The sequence below is a fragment of the Filicampus tigris genome, chromosome 14 (genome assembly GCF_054856515.1).
Source record: "Filicampus tigris isolate MCC_2025a chromosome 14, RoL_Ftig_1.0, whole genome shotgun sequence".
NCBI lineage: Eukaryota > Metazoa > Chordata > Actinopteri > Syngnathiformes > Syngnathidae > Filicampus > Filicampus tigris.
The window spans coordinates 3,529,389-3,551,558 of record NC_141230.1 but is presented as its reverse complement, the minus strand read 5'-3'; the positions used below and the strand labels follow the sequence as shown (position 1 = coordinate 3,551,558).

The window sequence follows — 22,170 nt, the reverse complement described above, 5'->3', positions numbered from 1 at the left end:
AGCCATCCAGTCAATCGAGAACATGTTGTCCATTGAAACTCCCCTATATGAATTTCAAAGCCATCAAGGGTCCTCTCGGATGGCACCGGAGCCATTTTAGCCCATAATAAGAGCAGCAAATAAAGCAGTAGTGACTGCTTTTAAAAGCTTTCTACTTCTACAATCTGAAGGGGGGGGGGGCATAAGGTGGGGGGCGGGGGGGCACCATCTCGCCTGGCCTATGGAAAGCCTGCAATTAGGGAGTGTAATTAGCTAGAAATGCGAGGTGGGGTGAGGAGGGGGCTGCATTTTGAGCGAGGGACACAAAGGAGGAGTGCTGGAGAGGTGGGCAGATCACCACATTTCTTTCTTTTCTTTCTCGCTCTCCTGTTGTTTCCAGTCATGCCCTGTTTCCATGGCAACCCGCTGGCGGAGACAGGGAGGCAGCAGTGAAAAGGAAGTGTATCCGCCCTCTCTTAAAGAGGATGGGCGACCTGTGCGTGTGGTTGTGTGTGCGTGCGCGCGCGCGCTTGTGGGCGTGTGGATGCGGGTGTGGGCAAAGTGTTTTTGTATCAATGTTGAAAGCTTTTCATTCGACTTGCATCACTGCACCCTGTTGTGTTGCTGTCATGGGTTTTAAAGTGAGTCAAATAGGTGGAGATGCTTTCAGATGCATACTTATTTATTCGCTTGCATACTTAATGCATGCTGTGCTATATTCATGAGAGCCATTATTAGGTACGCCAGCAAAAATTCTGTCTTTTGAGAAATGCGACACTACCTTTACGAAAGTGTTTCATTCATGCCGTGACCATGCTCCTAAGTCAATTTACCCGTACAGTATACGAAATGCATTGTCCCAATTGAAATCAATGCTGTTGCAGCCGAGAAAAAAAACAACACGTTTTTTGTTTTTTAATAGGGCTGAATGATTTTGAAAAATAATCAAACTGTGATTTTTTTTTCACCCCTCAATATTGCGATTCAATGACCGATTATTTTTTCATGGTACATTTCCTGTTTACAGTAAAATAATTGTATTTTTCCCCTTACACACACTGCTAAACAATATCAGATTGATGATACATAAATGTTTTGGTTATATATTAAAACCATGGATTAATATGAAAGTTTGATTAATTAATTAGTTAATATAACAGGTTATTTATCGAGTTCAATAATAGTTGTTAAATTAGTAAACACTTTGCAGTCTTTTCAGCATTCACTAAGACAATTACAACAACTAAAATCCAACGTACAAGTGTGCCGTAAAAATAAGACAGTAAATCAAAAGTCAGAATACTAAAATAATGCAAACAATATGTGGCTTTATCAGTTCAACATTTACTGTATGTGTTACGTTATTTTATGACAAAAACATGTGACACGATGTCCAGTGGACCACCAATAATCGCAGGGGATAGCGAATGGGCCAGCCCGTGAACGGCGGGCGGTGGGCAAACCAAAAAAATGCTTCTTTTTTTTTTAAATCTACAAATACGTGAACTATACCCATATAATAGAGACTTTATAATTAAAGAAGCCCAAAAAAGTTTGTTTTCCAAATTGCAGCCTTTGCTTTTTGAACATTTCATTCTATTACATTGCAATGTCGATTTGAATTTGATTAATTGTTCAGGCCTAATTTTTTTAATAAAGCCAACTAGAACTGTATTGTATAAAAATAGAAAAAAACAAATGCATAGAAACAAATCGTTTTTATAAAGTGCAATTACTGTGCTGCACGTACGTGTGTAGGATGTGAGCCTTTAAGGGGTGTGGCCGGCTGAGTGAAATCAGAAGCTGGAGTTGGACTCATTCCTTGCAAGTGTTCTCCTTCGCCCCGCTCAAAAAAACAGCTGAAAGTGCATTGGTGACTGTGGCTCTCCTTGCCCGTATGTGAGGTCATGACAGTCGTAAGCTACATAACTGCGCCATTTTGTTTGTTTCACTTGGAACTCAAAAATTGTGAAAAAAAAACCCATTGGTTGGGTTACTTATAAGTCAAGGTACCACTACAATGATTTTTTTTTTTTTATTGCCGCTGTCGAAGAGGCATTCGTGAGTATGCTACTATTCTAATGCTTCTGTAAAAAGAACTACATCAACTACATTTTGGCTTAAACCCAAAAGATCTCTTTTGCAATTTTGGAGGTGCCGCTTAAAAGAAAAAAAAAAAAAAAAAAAAAAAAAAGCATCTTCAACAATAAACACAGTCATAAACGCGTGACCTCACTAAAGCTAATTTCAGACAGCACAAAAGCATCAATTCACTTTTTCACACCTATGTCATTTGTCGTTGAAAGTTCAGATTTTATTCTTTCATGTGTTAGTTCTAACACAGGTTAACTTATCGAAACACTCGGATGACAGTCAACCATGTTAAAATGTGACATAAAATATTACCTGAACAGTTGATCAAGGTTTCAAGCTAACGGCAATTTACAGGAAGTTTAATGCCATTATTTTTGAAATCTTAAACTGTCCACTGGCCGCTACTGCTTTAAAAGTGGCTAAATCCATCAGGTTTTTTTTCGACGTCAACTTGGCTCTGTTAATGTGTGTAGGCCTACTGTACGCGTGTGTGTTATGTGTGTGAGTACCAGCCATCTTCAATAAGCATCCACGCCCTGTTATGCAAGTCTTGCTTTTGCCGTCCTAGTTTTCTCTTCCCAGAAATTCACAAGAAGTATCTGCGAGGATCACCCCACCCGAAGCTAATGACACACCCCCGTTTGTATGTGCAGGCTACGTGTGCGGGCACCAAGCCTAAATGTCCATCCTTGCAGGATGTGACCAGAAGCAAGCTCATTACGAAAAAATGAACACTGGTTCTGTGTATAGCACGGGAGGTGGACAAGAGCGGCCAGTGTCGGTTGCCTCCCCGTGGTTGGCAGTAAAAACCCCACCCAAAGAGAGAGAAGCAGTCACACCCTGCATGACATTGGAAGCGCCGCAGATGTTTGCAGCTTTGCTGCTGCTACCTGGAATCAAAGGCAACAAAAAACAGCTAATAGCTTGTTCACCTCTGAAGGGCAGCATCATTGCCTGTGGGGGGCGGGGGGCTCCTCTAGAGCGGAACACACACAAAATGACCACATGCTGTTTGACGCAAGACACAAGACGTCATGCTCAGATCAAAACTTTTAAGATTCCAGCAATGCAAGTCCCCACTAAATTTCAAGCGAGTCAAGTTTGCTTAACCCAAGTATTACTTGGTACTAGACATAGACCGATATGTTTTTTTCAGGGCCGATACCGATTATTAGTTGTCAAGGAGGCCGATGACCGACATTTGGAGCCAATATTCATTTTCAGTAAAAACTAAAATATTGGCATCAAAATCCTCCCCCCAAAATTAAAACTCTTAACTTTGTTAAAATGTATTTAAAGGGAAATCAACCCAAACATATTTTCTCCAAGAATATGCTCTACACAAGCCTACTAGTTGAAACAAGGCATTCTGATAAATATTGCGTTTGTGGAATAAGAGCTAATCCACTCGTTTTTAGCCATCTCTGGAGGTGGCTATTTGGTCATTTTTGTCGACTGAAAATGCCATCACAACTACTCAGGGCTCAGGTAACGACCAATTACGGCTCAGTTTCAGAAAACAGGTCAAAAACAGAGATTGGTCGTTACCTGAGCCCTGAGCAGTTGTGATGGCATTTTCAGTCGACAGAAGTGACAAAATCGCCACCTCCAGAGATGGTTAAAAACGAATGGATTAACTCTTATTCCACAAACGCAATATTAATCAGAATGCCTTGTTTCAACTAGAGGGCCTGCTGGCAACATATTCTTGAAAAAAATATATTTGGGTTGATTTCAGCTTTAAGGATGTGTTTATTGAATTATTTTTTTTCAGATTTGCAAAATGTTGTTTTTATCATTATTATTATTGTTATTCTAAATGTTTGCCAATATACATCTTTGTTGTAAAATTCAAACAAAATCCAGGGAGCTCCCAGGGTAATCAGCATGTCTTATAAAGTCAAATGAAAGCTTAAACAATAGTTCCATATGTTTTCTAAAGTAAATAAAGTTCTCCAAAATTTCAAAATGTTAACATCACACTTATCTTTGCTTTGATTTCAAACAAAAACAAAAAGTTGCAGAATGTTGCCAGGGTCAGTAGAATATCTAATAAAGTTAACTGAAAATTTACATAAATAGTTCATTGAAGTTAACACAATTTTTAAATGATTTATTTTTGGCCATTAGATTTTTTTTTAAAAAGGCCGATACCGATATTTGGCATTTTGATGATAATCGGCCCGGTTGACAATCGGTCTATCCCAACTTGGTACACCAAGTTATAAAATCTTGCCCTGTCACAACATGTACCAGGCCACTTCAATTAGCGGCCCGTGGGCCACATGCGTCCCAAAACCAACCCCTGAGTGGCCCAGCCCGCCTGAATTGAATTGCATTCAAGAGATGCAGAGGGCATCTGTGTTCTCAAGATTTCAGAAATTCCTACAGTGTTTGACACAGTGAATGCAACACTCGCATAGCCTACCCACATTGCAGGGTGTTGTTTTGAAGTGTGGCTAGTGACTCTAACAGGAGTAGTGGCAAGATACTGGAAAAAAAACCATGTCCGTTTCAACTTTGAAACGTACAATTGACAATGAAAACAGATGATTGAACCCTGCCTGGACTGACAAATACTTGTTTATTTTACCATCAAGTTTGTGTGTTTAATGTGTCACGATTGCGTGGGAATACTGCAAGATGACAATGTCGAAGGCACCACATCGAGAAGCATCCAAACTTCCCAGAGGGATCTCAGGAGAGAATAGGAAAAGTGCAGAGTTTGATTACATCTTACAACCGGAGCTGTGCCATGATGGTGAGGACATGCACAGCTCAAGAGAACGCTACAGCTGCTTCCCTCCGTGCTTCGTTGATTTTGACAAAGTAGAAATTGCCATTTACTGATTCTGAAACTGTCAAAGATTGTATGCTTGGCCATCGTGGAAAAATATTATTTTCTGAATTTTATTTTAGTTTTTTATTCAATTTATTTTATTTTTAAGTGAAAAAACAAATGTACACGCACATTCACAAACATTTGTAATGGTTCCATTCCTATCTTTGCACTATTACTTTATTGTCTTCTCAATTAAACACAAAGCCAACATGAAGTTTAGGTCATTTGACCATCTATTGATGAGCTAAACTATGAAGTTAACCAAAAAAAAAAAAAAAAAACATCCATCCATCCATCTGGTTCATTTGCCTCTATGCTATCTGCTCACTTCGTACACGGCCAAGTTGGCAATATGAGGAAAAGTTGGACAAGATCAGTTGTGCTTCATTTTCATGTGAAGAGACTCATCAGCCAGGCAAATGCAGGAAATGTCCTTCTGCACGCATCCTTGGCCTTGATAGTGAGCACAATGTTAAGGCTCAGATTTCACACATTTTTAACTATTTGTGGGTTTTTACAGTATACAGGCGGGTTCAAATTTCGAGTTGCGCGCCTTCAGTGTGGTGCCGCGACACTCCGGGCAGCACTGAGCTCTACTGGTTCAGAAGCAAGAAGGAGATGCAAAGAAGGTCCCGAACTGAGCTCACCATGAGCAGTTGTTTTTATTTTAGTTGCTGTGCAGCACTTGAGACAATTTAGACAGTTAAACATTTTAAATCCATCTATTCCATTACGTCAGGTGTTGCCAAAGTGCAAGTGGTTTTAATTCATTTTTTTATCACCTTAAGAATATCGCCAGAGTCCGCCCGTTTCTCTCTCAGGCTAACACGGAAGTGCTGATGCATGCCTTTATTTCCTGTCGTTTAGATTACTGTAATGCCCTGCTCTCTGGCCTCCCGAAAAAGAGCATTTCACCACTGCAACTACTGCAGAATTCAGCCGCTCGGGTGCTGACGAGAACCAGAGGGCGGGAGCACATTACGCCAGTTTTGAAATTGCTGCATTGGCTCCCTGTGTGTTTCAGGATCGATTTTAAAGTACTTTTATTAGTTTATAAATGTGTTAATGGTCTTGGGCCATCTTATTTATCCGACTTGCTTTTATCATACCAGCCCTCGCGGATCCTGAGGTCCTCTGGCGCCGGCCTTTTATTTATTCCAAGGGTGAGGACCAAAATGCATGGCGAGGCTGCATTCAGCCATTTTGGTCCTCACCTTTGGAATAGCCTGCCAGAGGATGTCAGGTCTGCAGAGACTGTTGATATTTTTAAGAGGAAGCTCAAGACACACCTTTTTAGTTTGGCTTTCAACAACTTTTAAATAATTTATCTTTTCTTTTGATTGAAGATAATTCTATGTTTTGCTTTGAATGTTTTAAAGCACTTTGAGTTGCATTTTTATGTATGAAAAGTGCTATATAAATAAAATGTGATTGATTGATTTGAGTTGGATCTACTTGTAATTTCATTTTGCAGCGGTGGAAGTTGTACTGTACACAACTTCTTTAATACTTTTATGACAGATTTAACAGAAAGCTAAATGACTGTGTTGAATAATCTGTGATGAATCATCAACGCGCGAATGTTTGAAGTTATTATACAATAGAGTGGTGTACTCATTCTTAGACTTGCATGACAACTAACAATGTTAAAAGCGTGATGAAACTTGTCGAGTTTCCCTCATCCTCAAAGCGTCATTGCTTTTGATTTTGTTTTGTTTTGTTTTATTCTACAAACTTTAACTTCACTTGTACCATCAAAGAGTGACAGGTTCAATTGTAATTATTTTTTAGTCATAGAGTGAATAACCTATTTTTACACTTGCATGAATCAGTCTATTATATTAAACAGTGGTACATTATTTTGCACTTGGATAACGGTTGAGATTGTTGAAATGACACGATGCATCGAGTCAACACTTGCATATCACTAAGGAATAAACGTTTTATTTTCATTTCAAATTACACAGTCACTAAAAATATATTTTTTTACATTAATTTTTTTTTTTTTACTCGTATGACAGTTAATAATTTTTAAATGCTACTTTCATTTTCTATTTCCATCATTTCCATTAGGTTAATTTTCACTTTAGTTCCACTGTATCAACAGTGGCAGAATAGCATAGCTCAGGGGTGCTCAAGTCCAGTACTCAAATGCCCCTATCCGACCTGTTTTCCATCCCTCTCTGCCTGCAACACACCTGATTCAAATGATCCACTCATTAGCAAGCTTTGGTCAAGCCTCATAACGATCGTGATAATTTGAATCAGGTGTGTTGCAGGCAGGGAGGGATGGAAAACTGTCTGGATAGGGGCTCTTGAGCACCACTGGTATAGCTTATGTACTGTATGTACTGTATCTATGTAACTTGTCGTTTTTGGAGGGGGAAAAAAGCCTTTTTAATTGTTTGTGAAAATAAGTTGCTGGTCTGGGGTCCCTGTCAACTCGAGTGTGAAATTACACAACCAAGTACCGGTAAATCTTTTGTGACCTGCCTGTATCCGAAAATGTGTCTGAGAGCAAGTCGTTTGGAATTTTGCTGAATCGAGACGTCACAATGGTTGAACTAGCCAGTGGTGGCTTCGCGCAAACGCATTCTATGTGCAGTCTGGACACAGACAGGTAAACATCTCCTGCTCTGGAGGGAGTCAGTCTCCATAAATCTCCAATACTCAAATGACTCAAAATGATTTTTTGCTTGCTAAATGTAGTGACAAAGTTGCAGATTTGGCCACTCTGAGTAGCAGCTGGCAACATCACACGCCCTGGCTCCAACTGGGTTGCCATGGTAACAAAAGTCATACTCCGCATTTGCATGGGACATAACCCCCCCCAACAAATGAGTCATTGTCAGCGATCTTTCAATAAGACGCCAGAGAACTGTTTTCGCTAACTCCTTTAAATTTTTTAACTCATTCATTTGCACCACTCTCACCTTTGCCCTGGGCCTTGGCGTCGTCCAGCAGAGGTAGCATGATGGCGTTGTTGAGGCTGGAGGGCGAACGCACGGCCGTGGTGTACATGAGCGGCAGCGACTGCACCACCACCGGGATGCGGTGAACACGGCCGCCCAGCTTCCTGGCGCCCTGCAGGCCCAGCGGGCTGGACGGAGGCGGCGGCACCGAGTGCAGGATGTGCAAATATGGCTGACCTCTCATCCCGGGCGAGAGCACCGACGCCGCCGAGGTGATGACCGACGGCGAGGACGAAGAGGACGACGACGACAGCGAGGACGGCGAGAAGGCGGATCTCAGCGGGGAGGAGGATGACGTGGTGGTGGAGGAAGAGGAGGGGCGGGGCTTGTTGATTGAGAGGTCGACCGGCTCGGTCTGCGTGTGGAAGTGCAGGTCGTGGGCCAGCAGGTCTTCCGGAGGCTCGGGTTTCACTCTGCTGAGGAAGAAGGGGACGCCATCCATCGCGGAATAAGGCCGCACTTTGGGTGACTGCGGAAGGACACAAGCATTCGTTTGGCTGGCTGCTCAAAATTTTAAGTATTCTAATAGTGCCGGCTTGAAGATCACTTGACTCTTTTGACTGGCAGAGTGGTCAAAAGTAACCTAAACTTGCATCCCAGCTATTCTAACTAGGAATAGACAGATTATCGGCCAGGCCGATTATGGGTGCCGATATTCGGCGTTTTGACGGCTATCATTTCCTCTAGAAAAGAATATGGAGCTATTTTTTTTTAAGACATGCTGACGACCATGGGGGCTCCAAGAACTTTTTGTTAAAATGTTATAACAAAGATCTATATTGTCAAAAATGTATTGGAATTATATTGGGAAAAAAAAAATCAACATTATGCAAATCGGAAAAACTGTTCACTAAACATATGCTGAAATTAAAAGTATTTTTTTTTTTAGATTTTGACGCCAATATTTTCCTTTTTACTGGAAATGAATATCAGATCCGAATATCAGCTATCGGCCTCCTGGACTACCAATAATCTGTATCAATAGAGGCCCTGAAAAAAGAATGTCGGTCTATCTCTAATTCTAACCATCACGTTTCAGAAATCGTTCAGTTGAGAAGTGAGTGTTTAGCGTGGCAAAGACTTGGCACCAAATTAGAATCTATTGTCGAATATCATTCAACACCAGTAGGAGTTTTGCGGAGGGAGCCAGCCCTCAGTTTTGTACTGTACTTTACAAATACACCTATCCCACTAAGGGAAACAAATAAGTAACATAATGAAGATAAATGCCACTCTCATTCTTCATCTACTGTCAGTCTTCGATTTGTCCCAAAAAATCAATAGTTTTCTTGCCATGACCTTTTATGTTTGGAGGGTTTGTTGAGAAGTAACGAGCAAAACCAACAAAAGAAATAATATATTGGCCAAAATTCAGAACGGGTCTTAAAATGACCATATGTGATAAACCGAACGTTTGGGAAGCAATGCCTTGTAGAGAGTCGTCTGTGATGATGATGTGCACCAAATTCAAATTTCCACACCTGCTGCCTTCGGCATCCGAGGTTAGACGCATTTTCAAAACCATTCGTGCATCCTTGGATTTCTGCTACGTCATTGCACAATAATCCATCTTGTTGACATCTTTCTACCAGCACTTAAACCAGTTCGGACAATTCTAAGATGATGTAAGATGTTAGCCCAAGAGAAAAAATTGGGCCAACATCTTTCAAAATAAAAAGTATTCTTATGCTAGAAATCCTTGAAGGTGTGGTGATTCGTTCAAATTCGTGACTTTCACACTGCTATTACTCTAAGCACCTGTTACTAAGGACACCGGGGAAAGAGGTGTTCAATGTAAATCAAAGTTGGAAAACACAAAAACAAAACCCACAAATATGAAAAAACATTGAAAAAAAAATACTGAAAAAAAAAAAGAAAAAAAAAATCCTATTTATGCAAATATGAGTATGCGAATCCACAGGCGCTGAGCCTCAACTATGTGGGGTCGAATGTATTTCGTAATTGATGACCATTCTTGCTATGCTCCAAAATGACATGTTGGCACTTACTGGAGAGTGAAGCCTCTCGATTGCTCTTTCTCTCCATCCTCGCCCTTGATTTGCAAGATCATAAGCAATCTCAATATGATGTCGCACAATAATCATCCAAACTTTGAGGATCTGTTAAAATTGGACATTTCAAAATGAATAATATTTATATTACGCCTATGAACAAAATTGGGGATAAAAAAAAAGTGATTCCGAGGCCCCACAATAAAAACTAGTGTGTGATACTGCAAATTTTGTTATTGATCAATACCATGTAAATACAGGACCAGTATCACAAATATAGATAGATACTTTTTACTATTTAAAGTGGAAGTCAAACCAAACATTTTTTTCAAGAATATGTTCCCAGCAGGCCCACTAGTTGAAACACGGCATTGTGATTAATTTTGCGTTTGTGGAATATAAATTAAGCAGCAAAATGCACTCGTTTTTAGCCATCTCCGGGGGCGGCCATTTTGTCTTCTGTCGACTGAAAATGACATCACAACTGCGACCAGGTCAGCCGTGATTGGTCATTGTGAGCAGTTGTGATGTCATTTTCAGTCGACAGAAGACAAAATGGCCACTCCCGGAGATGGCTAAAAACGAGTGCGTTTTGCTGCTTAACTTATGTTCCACAAACGCAAAATTAATCAGAATGCCGTGTTACAACTAGTGGGCCTGCTGGGAACATATTCTAGAAAAAAAATATGTTTGGGTTGACTCCCACTTTAAGGCAGAGGACTCATCATACTACGAAATGTGAATTGAAACTATTGCATCAACCTCATCATATTGATCAATACGAGTGCCAATTGTGAAATCAGTTTTATCGCTATTTGAATGGATCCATTCACCATCGAACACGTGTAACCTTTCATTTAACTACTCTGTCTTTGGATTGAAAATCAATAGTGTCATTACTTTGACAAGTTTAACGATTAATTCAACTGACAACTGGCAGAGAGGCGACATTGAGCCTCAGTGCGGACATATTTCCAAACTGATGACATTCTCGCTACGGCTATGCGCAAACGGCTAAGAAACACATGGCGACATAATAAAGATAGTGTCACTCAGCACTTGTAACCTTTCATCATCTCCTCTCCTTCCCTCCCTGCGGTGTTCCGCCTCTCGTTTCCTCCTGTTTTCCATCACTCCCACAGAAATGTGCCTCTGTGTATTGCCTACCCCCTCCTCTTAAATCTCCTTTGTGGAAAAAAAACATCATATGGGCTCAATTTCCTGCCCGTCTCCCCTCTCTCAGCCTCGCTGTAACACAGGCGCTCCGATGTGACCCTGAACGCATCACAAACTTGTTTCCCCACAAGCCGTCTTGGGGATTTCAAGTGATCTTTGTCCACAGCGTGTCCCGTGTGGGAGGGGTGCCACAAGTCATGATCCTAACAGTGAGGCCTTTCACAGACTCATCGGAGACGGAGCTCATATGGCACTTATTTTTGTCTTTTAACTAATCGTATGCGTAAAGCTTATTAAATCTGGAAGGAAAAGCCAGCTATGAAAAATGTGCCCCGCCATGGATTTTCACCCCCACTTCACATTTCATTCTCCTTATGTAATGCTGGCTGCGAGTAGTGAATTGAGATTTTTTTTTCTCCTCCAAGTAGCATGTGTTGTTTTTTTTTCTGTTTGTTTCTTCTTTTTTGTAGTAGCCTACTATTTATACTCCAAGCTTGTATGCTCAGCCTACAGGAAATGTTACAAGCTCACGAATAGAATGAAAATGCTTGTTTACTCTGTAACGCCCTCGCCAGTGAAAAACAAACCCCGCTGCCATTCTGGACGGGTTCACCTCAGGTTCAGCGGCGTCGGGTCAAGGTTTATGGCATGTGGTTACGGTCCGCTTCACAGAATCACGTACTAAGAATTCTCACAAAAAAAACAAATATGTGCCCATATGATCTTTAAACCCAACCGCCTTAAAGCATTCTGGACATCTGTAATTCAGAATCAATTATTATTAGTAGTAATAGTTTTACTATGCATAGGTCTTCCAAAGATAGGATTTTCATCACGGCATTTCAGATAGTTGAAGGTGGAACATGAGGAACATGTACAATTCCCACATGCATGCAGGTTACTTAGACGCCTTGATACACTGTTACAAGTTATTTAGATTAACTGCATATTTCAAGAAACAATAAACAATCGATCCAAATCTGTGTTAAGTAAAGAATATTCTATTCTTATAGCGAACATCAATCAAAATGATTACTCCCACACTATAGCAAGCAAACAACATGGTCAAAAAGTCATTGTTTATCATAGCATCCACAGTCATGGGTTCATGAAAAATTGCACAAATATACCAGTCTTGCACACACACTCATAATGCCAGCAGGAATAAACCTCAGTAAAAAGCAACGTTTAGAATCCGGAAGAATTGGGAGATTTTTATGTCATTCTGCATTTTAGAATGAATGAATGAATGAGCCGTTGATCACCGTATGCAAAATTAGCGTTGGCCGTCAGTGACAATTGATCAGTCTGATTGGCTGTTAGCTACACATCAGTAGGAATGCCTCCGTACTTGAGATAGAAGTAGACTATCAGTTAGTACACAAAAGCAAAGCAACAGCTAAGAAAATGACAAAGCATAGGTATTATCAAGAATGACACCCGCATGCAGCCAGGGCCACCCCACTGAAAAACTTCTCGCTCCGCCCTTGTGAATTGTGTGGGCGTGCATGATTGTGCTCATGGCATTTAATATTCCATCTCATAGTCAGGGCCACATAAAACTCAAGATAGATAGACAGATACATGTTGACAATGGATAAAAACTATATTGGTGGCTGTTCCTTTCCATGATAACAGCATTTTGGGGGCTGAAAAGCAAACTTTGAAAATGTTCCGAGTTTTCAAAATGGACATCTTTGAAAGCATGACCTTTTCCGTCAATGAAAAGTAGTTGCGTTTGTAACACTTTTCTCCACATTTACTGCGATATTGTGTTCAGATCAAATCACATATATGTCATATGACATGTATTTAAGGAGGCTATTCAAAAGATCATCTTGTGTAGCAGGACAAGCAGTTGACGTGTACAACTACTGGCTTGGAATGCATATATGCATTTTCAGTTGTTTTGGCATGTCCGCATGAAGGGCTTTGTTGTTGTTTCTACCCAAAAATGATGTTTAATGTTCATTTCAATTCTATGACCATTTCACTGAAATATACTCAACAAAAATATAAATGCAACACTTTTGTTTTTGATCCTATATTTTATGAGATGAACTTAAAGGTCTAAAACGTTTTCCACATACCCAATATCACCATTTTTCTCAAATATTGTTCACAAATTAGTCTAAATCTGTGATAGTGAGCACTTCTCCTTTGCCAAGATAATCCAACCCACCTCACAGGTGTGCCACATCAAGTTGCTGATTAGACATGATTAGTGCCTTAGACTGCCCGTAATAAAAGGAGACTCTGAAAGGGGCAGTTTTGTTTTATTGAGGTGTTAGGGGGGTCTGAGGACTCAGAAAACCACACGCCGCGCACGCTGTCTGCCATCTGCCCTGAACACTGTAAACCAGGATACATCCGTGAAGCGAACACCTCTCCAACGTGCCAGACGCCACCGAATGTGAGCATTTGCCTACTCAAGTCGGTTACAAAGATGAACTGGAGTCAGGTTAAAATCCCGATGAGGACGACGAGCATGCAGATGAGCTTCCCTGAGATGGTTTCTGACAGTTTTTGCAGAAATTATTTGGTTATACAAACCGATAGTTTCAGCAGCTATCCCAGTGGCAGGTCTCAGATGATCTTGGAGGTGAATGTGCTGGATGTGGATGTCCTGGGCAGGTGTGTTTACACGTGTCTGCGGTTGTAAGGCTGGTTGGATGTACTGTCAAATTCTCTGAAACGCCTTTAGAGACGGCTTATGGTTGAGAAATGGACATTCAATACATGAGCAGCTCTGGCCCCCGAGGACTGGAGTTTGACACCCCTGTTTTAGACCTTTGAGTTTAACTAAAAAAATGGGGGCAAAAACAAAAGTGTTGTGTTTGTATTTTTGTTGAGTGTTATGAGTCATATTCAGTACAAACACGGTTGACGTAGGAAAGGACATAATAGTAGATTATTGATTGTTGAGAATTTGGCTGATTGTGTGTAAATGATTATCATTTAATTGCATCTGCAATTGAGGCAACGTGGAGTGAACTACTTGAATACAACCAGTAAAGACACTGTTGATTCCGTCCCTAGTAGTTTGCTGTCAAAAGAAGCTCAACATTATATCAGCTAAAGCCGACAACCTCGCCGGGACAAGAGATAGTGTTCCTTGAAATATTATGACTTTATTTTTGTGTCATTAAGACCCACCGACCCCAAAATAAATAAAATTACAATAACGAAAAGCTACTTTTATTAATAGGCTGCAATCAGCAGAGGCGCTGCTGATTCACTCACAACTAGTTTCCTAGATGTCACCTGGTTGAAAAAAAGTTGTCCTTGTTGAAGAAGTCTTTAAATTGACTATTTTCTCAAAGAAGTCCATAATTAAGTATGTCAGCTTCATGGCCCATATCTACACCATGGCACAACTCCTCCAGGCAGCATTATTGTGCTTAACGAGTCATTGATATGGACAACAGGATAACAGTTGTTCAGAACATAAAAAAAGAGATGATTTGATCCTTCAGGAGGATCTGTTGTCCAATGACAAAAACAAAAACTAGGCTTTCATATTAAGAAACAGAATTAAGAAAAGTTAAGCCAGCTCCACTTTTGCTTTGACAGACACAATCCCCCCCCTTCTCTCTCTCACACCCATAAACACACACTCACATCCATGCACGTGCGCGCACATGTACACAAATATGCACTCAATCCGCCTTCCTGCCTCGGTTCTGGTACCATTGTCTTTAATAGGGAATACCGGTCAGCAGGGCACATTTTCCAGCCCCTTGCGGGGGCAGGGTCTAACGAGGCAGGGCCATATTTCCAGCCTTGGCTCCCTGCCACCCAAATGAAGACCACATTTTTGTCACGGCCTGTCTGGCCTGCGACGGGGAGGCGCAGTCATTTGGGGGCGGGAGATTGGATCTCGGCGCACTTCAAAGCCACTTGAGGGCGCATCCAGATTGACATCGCTGCACGAATGGAGGCTGACTTCACAGGAGCTCAAAAGCCTTGAGGCGCGGTAGAGAGCAGAACACCCAGAAAGACTCGGAGAGGAACCACCTGCTGCCACACTTAAGTGCTCAGATGTGGAGATTTCTTATCAGCAAGAAGTACCAACTCCATGTGACCAAACAGTTCCACAAGACCCAAGATAACCCATCTGGCTACAAGGATCTGGTATTCTTCCCATTCAACTGTGCACTCACGAATGACCTCTGTTTCATCTCGCCTACGTGACTCTAAGTGATGCTAAACTGGGATCAGGCATTGGTTTTTCAACTACAACATAAAACGAGAAGATCTGAAATTAGTAGGAATAACTAGCCTTTTTTACACTGAGATGCGATAGATAGTCCCATCAGAAGATCTGTCTTCGGTCTTTGCACAGAATCCAGCAAAGCTGGGATATTGCCACAACTGCGTGCATGTTTATGCAACATCCCCAGTAAGATAAGTATATGAGCTATGAGGCAGATGCGTTATGATGCATCAAATATTTGTCGGACAGATGTGAAATGCCTGTCAGGTGTTGAACTTCAAACTCAGCCAACTCATTACGGCATTCCCTTACACGCATGCGCCACCCACCTGCACCCACTTTATTCTTCCCATTCCAAAGTAGGTGCTACATCGGACAAAAGGCGGAACATTGGTGGCTTTTACACGCAGTAGCCTTTTTCACACAGCAAACCAGCAAAATAGCCACATCAGAGCCATAACAGAACATCCAGCAATAAGCTGTGATCGAGTTTAACACAAAACCCTGCGAAGGCGGGGCATTGTCACAACTGTGTGTAGCATCTTGGAACCAAATCATCCTCAAAAGGGTCGCAAGCGTGCTGGAGCCTATCCCAGCTGTCTTCGGGCAGTAAGCAGGGGGACACCCTGAATTGGTTGCCAGCTAATCGCAGGGCACACAGAGACAAACATCCGCACTCACAATCACACCTAGGGGCAATTTAGAGTGTCCAATCAACTTACCATGCATCTTTTTGGAATGTGGGAAGAAACCGGAGCTCCCGGAGAAAACTCACGTAGGCACATGCAAACTCCACACAGGAAGGCCAGAGCCGGGATCGAACTGTGAGGCAGACGTGCTAACCAGTCGATCACCGGGCCGCCGTATACATAAATATATATACCGAACTCAAGTGGACAGAACTGAAAATGCCATACCGAAACGTATTAATACACCCACATGTACCGTTACACCACTAATATATATATATATATATATATATATATATATATATATATATATATATATATAGAGAGAGAGAGAGAGAGAGAGAGAGAGAGAGAGAGAGAGAGAGAGAGAGAGAGAGAGAGAGAGAGAGAGAGAGAGAGAGAGAGAGAGAGAGAGAGAGAGAGCCTTCGATAAAACGTTGGATGGAATAATGAATGGAAAACAAACCCGATCGCACCATGGTGTGTATGTAGGCAGCGCACAGCCGCCTCCAAACACGAAGAAGAAGTTAAACCAACAAAGACAAAGCAGCTAACCCAACGGCGCATGCGTGCGGGCCGTGCGAATCGCCATCATACTCGCGTGGAGCGAGCGAGTGGCGTACCTTTGTTCAAATAAATGACCAGTCGAATCAGTACGACTCTTACAATAAAATGTTATTATGCATGATAACCCGATTAAACAGCTCCGGATGGAGACGTGGTGTAAGCGCAATGGAAGTTCCCTGTGTTTGACATGCAAGCGCCAGTTAGCATATCCGACCCTCGGCATCGCACTGAAGTTATAGTCAAGCAAGTAAAATATGAACGGACTGCATACAATCCAAAATATCTACTGATCCAATCCAGACGATCAGATCTGTAAAGTCTACATTTTAGATCCTTTCTAGGTAGCATCTAGATTCTTGATACTACCTGTTAAGGTGAAATATTGGCAGGACCGCTTGGTCCTCTTGGTCTCTGAATAGAACTAACCTAACCTGCTTAAAGGTCAGGGGGGCAAACATTTTTCAGAGTCTGTTCAAATTCATATTCTCATTGGTAATAGGTTTTATAATACATACAAGTCACTTCCTGCAAGTTGTCAACCACAGATCGATTAGAAAATAGGTTTTACTTACTCATTCTGAGTGTTTCCAAACCTCATGGAAGCTCGAGGAATCGCGGCTCTCGCCACCGGAAGTGACGTAGATATAGCTAAACCGCTCGCTACACCATAGACTGTACAATTGTTCATGATTAGTAGTCACTGAATACTCCGGCTACTGTGACGTCACATCTCCGGAAAAAGCCGAATATGAGGGGGCGCGAGATTCAAACGGCAGACGACACGTTCTGAATTGTATTTAGTGATTAAACTGCTGTCTACCATTGACCCAATCACATTTTAATGACAGTTATGCATTGTAAAAGGGGTTCTAGAGGGCTACAGAAAAGTTTTCAATGTTTGCACCCTCACCTTTAAGCGCGAATTGATGAAGCCTGCTCAGATGAGCAGCTAAAACGTTTTCTAAGACAACCTGAACAGTTGAGTTGGAATCGACTCAGTGCCCGGAGAATACAATGGCCGTGATGAATGAGAGTATTCACAGGCATTTGGTTCCCCTATTTGGTGTCGGAGCAGCATGAACAGGCTGCGTAAAAAAGGCTAATCTCTTCGGATGACTCGAGTGTTGCTGTAGTGTACTGAAAAATATCAGGGTTCAATATGTCACATTGCTTCGATGGACTGGCGACCAGTTCAAGATATATTGCACGTCTTGCCCAAAGTCAGCTGTGATAAGCTGCAGCTCAGCCCCAAGTCTAATGAGGACAAGCGCTAGAGAAAATAGACGGATGTGCCGCATTTTGGAATGCAGAACAGCACATGTGTTGTGAATTCTTCCATCCTAACCAATACCTGTGTAGACAGTAGTCACATTGGCTACAAGACGTAAAATACTATTATGGTATGTATTCGCTGACAGTCATGAAGCCACAAACATGAAACCTTTAAAAAATAATCGATGTAATCGATGAAACGATGTAAAAGATTCAAACATTTAATAACTACTCAAACTATCCTGGTCTCTGTTGGAAATCTTTTGGCATTGTACAGCCCATGAACAGAGGAACCCTCTAATGATTAACTTTGTTAGATCCAATATTTCTGCAATACATGTGAGATATTTGAGAATTTGCACCACTTTTCCTGTGACTCAACCTGGGCCCAGAATGCATTGCCCACCTGCAACATTTCTTTGGTTAAAAATATTTTACATTTTACAATATTTTACAATTTTTAATGCCCCATTTTAGATCTTGTAAAAAGAACATTTTAAGTGATTTGGGCGGTAGATTTACACCACTGATATAAGTTTAAATGAAAAGGAATTGAACACTAATGCATCATTGTTACAGAAATGTGGTGACCTGCACACGCGGCACACACACTTACACACAGCTACACACACAGCTGTGGCAGCAACACAAAGCCCGTGTAACCTAGCAACAGCTTCTCCATAACAAGACCACTATATTTATAGGTATGCTGGACCAGAGAGTCCTGATCCTCTACAAGGGCCATGCAAACCCTGTGTGAGGTAACATCGTTATAAACCCGCCCCAACTAAGAATCAACTCTCTTTTCAAGACAATGGCGACCGATGGGAGTTGAGCAAAAGGCTTGAATTGCGACGTTTAACTTCTGCGTCTGTGATTCATACTCGGCGATAGAAGGCGCGACGGGAGAGTGTGGGGGGGAGTTGAGGAAGAGATGGAGCTGTGATCCTGTTCTTCTGAGGATGAGGATTGTTGCGTTTGTGTGCGCGTGTAACGTGTGCGCACGAGAGGAAGATTCTTAATGTGTTAGTAAGACAGAATGGCAAGAGGAGAATCAATGTTGGAACGTAAAGATGCGGAGAGATAGAAGATTCAGAGTTGCTTGTGACCCGGCCTCCCTGCTGACAATCGCCCCCAACTAGTATGGACTCCCTAACAATCCCTCCCCCCCCCAAACCACCTCCTCCTTCCTAATGCATTCCTGTCCCAGCTGTGGCTCTCCTTCTCTTCCTCCTCGCTACCATGCTCTCCGACCACTCCTCACAGCCCCCACGCTCGCTGTCTCGCTTGCTCAAGCCTGGGAGTGATTATCTGCCCATTGCCGGGAGGAGGAAAGACGGAGAGGAAAGCAAGAGGGGGTGGTGAGGGAAATGGGGAATCGTCTGGAAAACAACTGCTCGCTTACCCCTTGTTCCGATTCCAGGGGCTCGGCTTTGACTCGGACTGCAGGCATTCCGTCAAGCATTAACATCCTGTCTCTTCGGCGGCCTGCGAAGGGACAAAGAGGAGGTGTGAGCATGTTGAATTAGGACATACAAAGAAGTAAACATATCTGTCTGTCACAAACAGGGGAACAGTGGGAGTTGATTTCTGACCTTAAAAGGATCAAATCTACAATAAATGGTATAGAAAACGGGATGGTTGGATGGATGGATGGATGGATGGTTTCCCAAACTTTTCCAAAAAATTGTCTTATGGTCGAGTGCATTCGGGTTTGGGTTAAAGTTAAGCAGATAGCTTTAGGGGGTTACAGTTCGGGCAGGCTTGGGCAAATTTTGGCCTGTGGGCTACATCCGGCCCATCAACCGTCTTTGACCAGCACACACAGTGAACAATTAATGTAATATGCAAATATGCTGTGTTTTTTTTAATGTTGTGATTTAATTTGATGTGCACATGTGATGATGATCCAAGCAATGGTCCTAATGTTAACAACATTATTACTAGGGCTGGGAAAAAATATCGTATTGCAATGTATCGTGATACTTTTTACGGCGCTACCATATTGATACGTTGATGAAGTACTTTTGATAACTTTATGTTATGATATGATTTTCAAGTTCTATGACATTCTTTTGGAACATTTGAGGTCTTTAAAGTTGAGCTTTGAGAATGGAGTTTTATTTATTGCACTCCTGTGTATCAGGAACAGATACTGAAACAGTTTATGCAATTTTCAATCGTGACACTTGAATGAATGTCAAATGGCACTTAAGTTAAAACTTTGAAAACACATGCCTCAGTTTTTTTAAATAAACATTTTTATAATATTTAAGTATCGCATCACAACCCAAGTATCATGATCCAAATCGGATTGGGACAAAAGTGGATCGTCCCAGCCCTAATTATTACTTCCTGCAAGTAGTACCTATCTATCTATCTATCTATCTATCTATCTACCTACCTATCTATCTATCTGGGAGGCTAATAGCACATTTAAAAAATGTAGAAAAATAAGTATGCACAGAGTAGACATGGTTTTTGTAATTGTTGATTTAAAAAGAACACAATCATCACAAGAAGAATATCCCAGAAGCATTGTGGCTTGTCAAAACGCATTTCAGCAAATTCCAGTCTCATCAGTCTCAAGTTATTTCAGTGATGATTGCAGCTTTTTCACTCTTTAACAATGGGGTACCATCAATTTTGTCTGCACCCTGTGTCAAAAGAAAACAACACTGTAGCCACTGAAACAAACAGCAGGCTCACTTATGTTCTGGAACTGCTTTACTAAATCCAGCACAGGATGCCTTGAACCTGTGCAGGGTCCAAAGAAATGTCAATACTATCAAGGCCCTGATATGAAATGTGTTGCCCACTGTCACAAAACGTGGTTGCAATTGTAGGTCGCGGGTCTTCCAATGGGATCAAGAAACAAACACACAGCCAATTAAAACGAGAATAGCTGAAAACAAAACATCAGACTATTCTAAACAGTCCTGTTAATCGTTTTGTATGTCTGTGAAAGAAGCTGGAAACAGTCTGATGAAAGCAGCCTTCAAACCAGAGAAGGTTGGAGAACTTGGATCATAAATAGTGGGCCAAAATACCAGTCGCGACGTGATGTTCACATCGTGAATTAGAGAAAGTACTTTATGATGATGAGTCCCTCAAAAAAAAAAAAAAGGATAAGTTTACGGTACTGTTGATTTTGTACAGGCTATTTTCATTAGTTTGTTTTTAAAAATAATTCTGTTGCACTAATAACGACAACAATGATTGGATCTCAATTACGTTTTTATGTATTGTTCCTTTTGTCATCTTCAAGTTATTCCAGTAATTATTTTGGGGTTTTCTATCATAAACAGCAGGTTACCAACAACTTTGTCTGTTTAGTTACATGTGTAACTGCTTATAATTTTGTTTAAAATGAATTTCCTAATTATAACAAAAGTTACAATATCTACACAAGAATCAACTTATTAAAACAACAACAAAAATCATGTTTTATATAAATTCATTAAAATGAATAAGGAATACGGAGTTGAGGTTAGCATTTTGAAAACCTAGAAAACCGTTCCTGTTTCTCATTTGGCCCCTTTAGAAAATGAATTGCCCTTTTCTAGTTTTGGGGGTCAGCATAAAAGGTGGAAATAGAGACTAGAGTTAGGGTAAAATAACATACACGGTTTTGCCATAACCTACTAGATTCTAATTTTAATCTGGACAAACAAATGATAAAACTTTGCTTGAAAGCAATATACTGTATACAGTACGAGGGTATATTTAAAAAAACAAAAACAATACAAAAAACAGATATGACCTAAATTGATCTTTATTTTTGGAAGGGTTTAACTCTAATACTCTGCACCATGGGACTATTAATGGACTTCAATGTAATCGTTCGTGCAGATTCCGAGGCCAAAAATGATTTCCAGGTACTTTAAGTCACCAAGCTCTAAAAAGTTAATACCCACAGTAGAAGAACAGAACTTTTGAGTGATAAATGAATGCACGTCAAGATGCCCAATTATATACCTTTAACTCTGACAATGATGAAATGCTGACATGAATTAGAATGAGCTGAGTCATTATGCTTTTTTAATAAAGACATTCGGCTGACTGGTGGGCTGCCGCAGTCCTATTCCTCTTTCACTGACGGACAATAACTAGCTTGTATAAGTAGTTACTCAACAGTTGTTGCGACACCACCGCCAGGTCACGGTTCCTTGTGTCATTCAGGCAAAAAAAAAAAAAGCCGCAAATGCGCAGCAAACAAACACACACATGCAAGCTAACGTCCCCCCGCCCTCAGTGCGAGCACTCAGCCTCTGTCTGGCGGCCTGTAAACGCTGCTGCTGTTAAGGCAATGCAGCCAATAACAACAATGTATATTCCACATCCCCCTCAG

General features: G+C 41.3%; 1 protein-coding gene across 1 annotated transcript in view; it reads right to left on the bottom strand.

Annotated features, from left to right (window-relative positions):
- klf12b (Kruppel like factor 12b) overlaps positions 1-22,170 on the bottom strand; it is a 69,737-nt gene that overhangs the window by 21,612 nt on the left and 25,955 nt on the right. Inside the window, exons 2-3 of the mRNA XM_086051638.1 lie at positions 19,225-19,307; positions 7,849-8,356 (exon numbers count right to left, since the gene is read on the bottom strand). Coding sequence (XP_085907764.1) covers positions 7,849-8,356; positions 19,225-19,290 — 574 coding nt within the window. The 5' untranslated portion in view covers positions 19,291-19,307. The remainder of the gene's footprint in view (positions 1-7,848; positions 8,357-19,224; positions 19,308-22,170) is intronic.